This window comes from Sinocyclocheilus rhinocerous, unplaced genomic scaffold, assembly GCF_001515625.1.
Source record: "Sinocyclocheilus rhinocerous isolate Xijiao unplaced genomic scaffold, SAMN03320098_v1.1 scaffold313, whole genome shotgun sequence".
NCBI classification, from domain to species: Eukaryota; Metazoa; Chordata; class Actinopteri; order Cypriniformes; family Cyprinidae; genus Sinocyclocheilus; species Sinocyclocheilus rhinocerous.
Window position 1 is genome coordinate 726,478 of NW_015627539.1, and position 7,221 is coordinate 733,698.

At 36.7% G+C, this 7,221-nt stretch overlaps 2 protein-coding genes across 4 annotated transcripts in view; both read left to right on the forward strand.

Moving 5' to 3' along the window:
* fam161a (FAM161 centrosomal protein A) overlaps nucleotides 1-1,368 on the forward strand; it is an 8,717-nt gene extending 7,349 nt beyond the window's left edge. Inside the window, exon 7 of the mRNA XM_016540397.1 lies at nucleotides 906-1,368. Coding sequence (XP_016395883.1) covers nucleotides 906-1,236 — 331 coding nt within the window. The 3' untranslated portion in view covers nucleotides 1,237-1,368. The remainder of the gene's footprint in view (nucleotides 1-905) is intronic.
* Nucleotides 1,369-2,217: 849 nt separating this feature from the next.
* The window catches only part of LOC107729732 (exportin-1-like), a 16,933-nt gene continuing 11,929 nt past the window's right edge, over nucleotides 2,218-7,221 (forward strand). Inside the window, exons 1-10 of one of the 3 annotated variants that reach the window (XM_016540408.1) lie at nucleotides 2,218-2,812; nucleotides 3,392-3,521; nucleotides 3,608-3,709; nucleotides 3,825-3,897; nucleotides 4,062-4,123; nucleotides 4,898-4,942; nucleotides 5,038-5,219; nucleotides 5,329-5,377; nucleotides 5,706-5,825; nucleotides 6,117-6,245. In XM_016540408.1, coding sequence (XP_016395894.1) covers nucleotides 3,396-3,521; nucleotides 3,608-3,709; nucleotides 3,825-3,897; nucleotides 4,062-4,123; nucleotides 4,898-4,942; nucleotides 5,038-5,219; nucleotides 5,329-5,377; nucleotides 5,706-5,825; nucleotides 6,117-6,245 — 888 coding nt within the window. In that variant the 5' untranslated portion in view covers nucleotides 2,218-2,812; nucleotides 3,392-3,395. The other 2 variants (XM_016540414.1, XM_016540422.1) reach the window with 2 other exon arrangements.

Below are 7,221 nucleotides of genomic sequence, written 5' to 3' on the forward strand. Positions count from 1 at the left end.
ATTTATTTTGGTCTTTTTTATTTTTGAAAATGTTATTTTTACTCAAAAAGGTTCCTTTTAGGAAAAGAGAGGACATGCATCTCTACTAGAAATGTTCATTGTGATGATAATACAAAGCTCTCTCTTTCTCAGATGAATGCTAAGAGAGCAGCAGAAAAGCTCTACTCTGCCACTTTGCATGGATGTGGTCTGAGTGAATCCTTTATCAGCAGTAAAGCTCCTAAAGGCTTGAAACACAGGCAGACTCCAAGCCCCGCCCACTCCGGCAGCCAAACTCCACCCACATACAGGTAGAAGAGCCAGGAGGTCTCTATTCTGTCATACATTTTAAAGGGGTCATATGATGCGATTTCAATTTTTCCTTTCTCTTTGGAGTGTTACAAGCTCTTGGTGCATAAAGAAGATCTGTACAGTTGCAAAGACTAAAGTCTCAAATCCAAAGAGATATTCTTTATAAAAGTTATTTAAAGAATTTGCCACTGACGATTCAAACGTGAGTTTTGAGCAGTGTAGAGTAGCGCTTGTTATTTGTCGTTTCTCCAATCACAAATGCAGCGGCCAATCACAACGCACTGGATAGCTGGCCAACTCGCTTTTTTAGACCGATGAGCTTTGTAAAAATCTACGCGTTTCAGAAAGGCGGGGCATAGAGGAGAAACAATAATGTACAGTATGTGGAAAATAATGTGTTTTTTGAACCTTAAACCGCATAAACACATTTCATTACACCAAATACACAAAATAATGTTCTTTTTAGCAGCATCATATGACCCCTTTAAAAGTGTATTAAAAGAAACACTTCTTCCAAAAAGGAAAATACTGCTAATTTTGCATGTTTAAAACCATATTTATTTTTCGCAGTGTCTCTTGAGTTGTTTTCATTCATTCTTTTGTAGTAAAATCAGGAATGAAGATAATGAGGAACTTCCAGACCTGCAGGATTCTCTTCTCGGAGACTATGCAGATGATTATGAGGAGTATGACCATGACATGGAGGCAGAACACATGGACAGAGATGAGGACGACAGGCACAGTGAATGTCATGACACTGATGAGGAAAAGGGCAACGATGAAGGACACTCATATCATGACAAGCTGGATTTTGATGATGATGATGAACAGGATGAGCGTTATAAAGATGATGACGTCAGCAGGAAGCACAGCCAGAGCAGCAGGGGTAGTGAAAGTAAAAACAGTCACCATAGCGACAGAAGCAGAACAGGTAGTGTTAATTAGGTGACAAAGAAAAACGGGAAGATCAGAAAAGTGGCCATTAGCTTTATTCTACATATTTAATTTGTTTTTAAACAAAGCAAACCTCAGTAGCAAATTGTTGTTGGATATATGTGTGAGAAAATCTCACAAACTTTATTAAAGGGATAGTTCACCCAAAAATGAAAATTCTGCCATCATTTACTGCTGAAAACAAAAGAAGATATTTTTTAGAATGTAGATAACCAAACAGTTTATGTATATTTATATGATATAAAGTATATTATTTTCTTAGAGTAATGGGAATTTTGAGGGGAAATGTGCTGAATTATCAATAATAATAATAATAATGCTGCAATGCAACTGATCATAAAAAGCTGAAAGATTTCTTTATGCAAAGTATAATTTCCTTTTTTTATTTTTTATTTGAGGCAGAATGTGACCTGGACGTGTGGGAATAATTTTATGTGGAAATAAATGACTGTCCACTATCATATATATTTAACAAAGGGCCAAAAACGCAATATTATTTAATATGTTACAAATTAAATGAGTGTGTTTGTATATGCAATGAAAGAAAAAAATAACTTAATATGTGAAAATAAACGTTATTATTGCAATTTTATTGTTTATCACTTCTTTTCATACTTCGTGAATATAAATACGAGCATATAAATCATTTTACACATGAGCCACAGCCTAAAAATACGCATCATGGTCAGTTACTGTTTGAACATCACAGGCAACATCTCAGTAATTTTCCATACTCCACGCGGTCCAGCCCACAACACGCTCACGCTGCGATGCAAAACCCGCCTCATACATGAGACCAAGGGCAAAAGACGCGCTGGGAGGGGTCAATCCTGACTGACGGCACCTCTACCCAATCACATGCGCGCAAGGCTTCCGCGTCGCTCTCTCCGACCAATCAGCTGCAGCGGAGGGCGTGGCCGCAGTCCGAATTTTACGCGGCGCTACGGCGTGAAAACTAAACCGAGATGGAATATGCCAGTCTGAACCGGTTTCAACCGGTCTTGCGTGTGATGCATGAGACTAGAGAGGAGCTGGGTCACAGTCTCTCGCAGATATCTGCTTTCAAAACAGCGGTTTTTGTGCAATAGACAAAAGAATAAACTAACGATTGGTTTGATGCTGTTGTTATAAAACGGAACGAGTAGTTAAAGCGAGCTGTAAACCGTCATACAGAGAGACGGATTAACTAACACGAGCTGCTGACTGAAAGAGGACCTGGAGTCAATTACTTAAGACAATAATTAAAAATAACACCGAAATCGTGTGTTTTAGGGGGGTTTCATGTATCGTTTGTTTCGCACTATAGTGTGTTTTGCTATACAGTGAGGTAATCAGCTAGTTAGCATTTGAAGTGAACTTGCTAGATGCTCAGATTGCATTTTTAATACACACGCTATCCGTGTAAAATGAGATAAATACGCTAGGCGCTTTTTTTTTTTTTATCTCACGTCTTGATCTTGTTTTGACGCGACGCACGTTTCCAGGACACTAAACTAGTTGCTAATTCCCAAACCACGTTAGCATTGTTGTTGTTTTTTTCAACGAGAAGGAGTTTTGGTTAAAACAGGTAAGTTAAAGGTTGTTCTTGAGGTATTTGGTGAAACGGTTATCTGTTATAAATAATATATACTACGATAAGTGAGTTGAATGAAGTGCTAGTTTGCTGACACACTGCTAGTGTTGACCAGAAACGAAAACGCGTTTTGTTCCACTTCGCTGCCCGTAACTGCAAGGCGCTCAACTAGAATTCATGTGGGCTGCTTTCTAAAAAGTTTGATCAGTGTACATGAAGTTCTGTTGACTCAAATGAGTGTTTACTCTGTGTTTTTCTAGCTGTAGAAGGAACACACATTTAATATGTGTTAAACTGCCATGTTAGCACTTTTTTAGAAGCGTTTAACTAGTAATACTAGCTGTTGTAACGGTGAACTCAGCAAAACTGTCATTATAGGTTGTAACTGCATGCTTAAGTAATGTGTTTTGTGTACTAAAGTGCACCCACGTGGTTTGAGCCATTGCTTTGGTATCTGACTTTTAGCATCAGAGATTATTCTGGTTAAACAACTAGTAAACCGTTAGGATGAATGGTCACATAAGTGTCGCTATTGATGTTTGATAACTAAAAGATGTTTGTCTTGTCTTACAGCTCTATGCCGGCAGACATGACCATGTTGGCGGATCACACAGCACGGCAGTTGCTGGACTTCAGTCAAAAGCTAGACATCAACCTGCTGGACAATGTGGTCAACTCCATGTACTATGATGTGGGATCTCAGGTATGAGTCGATTTGCGAAGTCCAAGACAATTCTGAATGTACATGTACAGTGCATCAAAAGTGGTTTTCGTTGTGATTATTTGTAGCAAAGACTGGCACAAGAAGTTCTCACCAACCTGAAGGACCACCCAGATGCCTGGACCAGAGTGGACACCATACTGGAGTTCTCGCAGAACATGAAGACAAAAGTATGTTAACATGAATGTTTATTTCTGCATTTAGCCAGTGTATAGAGTCCTGCAACTAAATGCCACCCGTGAGCATTTATTCTGCCGCACTAAACTGATGTTTACTCTTTTGCAGTACTATGCTCTTCAGATACTGGAGACCGTGATCAAAACACGCTGGAAGATTCTTCCTCGAAACCAGTGTGATGGTGAGGGACTGTATGACTTCAGTCTGAACATTCGCACACACTGACCTTGGTCTTTATAGAGGATTTATTGTACACCTCCACATTATATAACACTGCTGTCATGTGAAATCCTGATGACTCTTTTAAGAAATGCACAAATAACAGACATCTCTCTCTGTCCACAGGAATTAAAAAGTATGTCGTTGGGCTGATTATCAAGACTTCCTCTGATTCCAACAGCGTAGAGGTAACAAAAACGCTTCAGATGTTTAGTATTATTTCTACAATTTGTACCATTTAAATGACTTAAAATTTGATTTTATTTTAATATTTTTCCGTTTAATTTTAGTTAACGTTTTGTTGTTTTTAACTAAAGTAATTTTAATTTTTTAACTATTTTTGTTTTAGTTATTGAAGTTGCACTTCAACTTTAAACAAAAAAAAAAAAAAAGAAGTGATGTTTCCCTGGCAATTAATTGAAATAAAATAAGTTTAGATTTAAAAAATATATATATTTTGTCTTATTTTATTTTGCTTAGTGTTTATTTAATTTTAATTAATTACTACATTTCAATCAGTTAGTTACAACTAAAACTATTAAAAACATTTTTATCAATTGAAGTAAAATAAACTGTTGGAGTTTTTGGAAATTTGTATTATCGTTTTTAATGTCTACATTAGGTTTTTTTTAATCAATTTTTATTTAAGTTTTAGTTAGTGAATTAGTACTTCAACTTAAACTAAATGAAAATCATAATATTTGCCTTGGTGTTTAACTGATATAAAGGTTGTTTTTTTTCTTAATGTTGATTATATTTCCATTAATTAGTCACTTTTAATCAGGTGGTTACAACCAAAAAACATTTTCATTAATTTAAATAAAATAACTGAAATAAAACCAACTTTAAGCTATTCTGTTTTATTCAGCATTTAGTTAACTTTTTTAGTTAACTATAACCCTGATTAGTACTAGTCATATTGCTGAATGCATCCATGTTGACTTGTATTTGTACTCTTACAGAAGGAAGGGGTTTACATAGCAAAGCTCAACATGATCCTGGTGCAGGTGAGTGTGTTTTCAGGAATATCAGTAGTGGTTATATTGTGAGAGCGAAGGGCTCATGGATTTATTGCTGTTGATGTCTTTCTGTTTGTGTGTAGATTCTGAAGCAGGAGTGGCCGAAGCACTGGCCCACGTTCATCAGTGACATTGTGGGAGCGAGTCGCACCAGCGAGAGCCTGTGTCAGAACAACATGATCATCCTGAAGCTCCTGAGTGAGGAGGTGTTTGACTTCTCCAGCGGGCAGATGACTCAGGTCAAAGCCAAACACCTGAAGGACAGGTACACATGACCTGCAACATGTGACCGTTGCGGACTTTGCAGGGTGTGGTTGGCAAAATAATTGTGGTGATGTTTGCTCAACCTCTTTCCCTTTTTTTTCTTTTTGCAGTATGTGCAACGAATTTTCCCAGATCTTCCAGCTGTGCCAGTTTGTCATGGTATGTTGCAGGCATATTATTACAGCATTAGTGTTTTTAGTATTAAAGGTATAGTTCACCCAAAAATTTAAATTTGCTGAAAATGTACTCCATGTCAGGCTGTCCAAGATGTAGATGAGTTTGTTTGTTCATGGGAACAGATCATGCATCACTTGCTCAGCAATGGATGCTCTGCAGTGAATGGGTGCCGTCAGAATGAGAGTCCAAACAGCTGATAAAAACATCACAATAATCCACAATTTTCCCTTTTGGGTGAACTATTTCTTTGTGCCGTTCAATATATTCATGCCTCTCATTTTTAAACCTGACTTGATGCTTTGTACATCAGGAAAATTCCCAGAATGCCCCTCTGGTCCAAGCCACATTGGAGACCCTCCTTCGTTTCCTGAACTGGATTCCACTTGGCTACATATTTGAGACCAAACTCATCAGCACGCTGGTGTACAAGGTAACATGACTCGAGGTCTCGAATTGTAACTCATTTGATTTAGTAAAATGCTGTTATAGCAGACTGCCGTCACTCCTCTCACAAAGGCGCACTGTCATTGGTTCAGCTTGCCATTGCGTAAGAAAGAGAGGGAGATCATTGGAGCGCTGGCTGTTCTTATTGGATCTCTGCTCAAAGCTTTGTGTCCGAGCTGGTGCTCCAACATTTATAGCCTCTCACTTAGTAAAAATCAATCCGTTACAACAGAGTGTTCCAGAAATTTTATCATTTGTGTTCTGATTTATTCCACAGTTTCTGAATGTTCCGATGTTCCGGAACGTCACTCTGAAGTGTCTGACGGAGATTGCAGGTGTCAGTGTCAGTCAGTATGAGGAGCAGTTTGTCAACCTGTTCACTCTCACCATGATGCAGCTCAAACAGGTACATGTGTGCACACACACACACAAACGTTTTTTTTTTTTTCTTTTTTCAAATTGAATACTTTTATTCAGCAAGGACTCATTAAATTGATCGAATGTGACCATAAAAATACATTTATAATGTTACAAAGATTTCTTTTTCAAATAAAATGCTGTTCTTTTGAACGTTCTGTTCTTCAGAGAATACTGAAATGAAATATCATAGTTTTACACAAAAATGTTAAGTGTTTATGAGTTTGTTAGTAATAGGACATTTTTCTTGGGCATCAAATCTGCATATTAGAATGATTTCTAAAGAATTATGTGACACTGAAGACTGGAGTAATGATGCTGAAAATTCAGCTTTGCATCACAGAAATTACATTTTAAAATATTTTACAATACAAATATATTACAGTACAAAAGGGGTATTTTAAGTTGTAATCCTTTCACAATATTACTGTATGTTTGATTTTTTTTTAAATGCAACCTTGGTGAACATAAGACACTTTTTCAAAAAAAAATTTAAAAAATCTTTTGAATGCTAGTGTGTGACCGTATTACCATATCTGTTTGGATGACCTCATGGTGATGTCAGAGGGGTCTATACTAACCGATATGAATTTTTTGGGGCCGATAACGATATATCGGCCATTATTTTTTTATGTATATATTATAGTACAGTACAGTACAAGTCAGAAGTTTGGACACACCTTCCCATTCGTGTTTCCAAACTTTTGACTGGTGCTGTATATATAATACAGTTTATACTTAAACAGAATATATATATAGATAAACACATATTTAGCAATGATCACTCAAATGTGGTGATCAAACACTTATAATGATGTGACAAAAATAGGTAATGGAGGCAGGGTATTTAACAAATTTTATTATTCAAAATAAGCCTGACATCAGTGCACTTAACAGTACACTTCACATCAATTATTATAAATAACTTTAAAACACAAATAGAACTCTAGAAATATATATATATA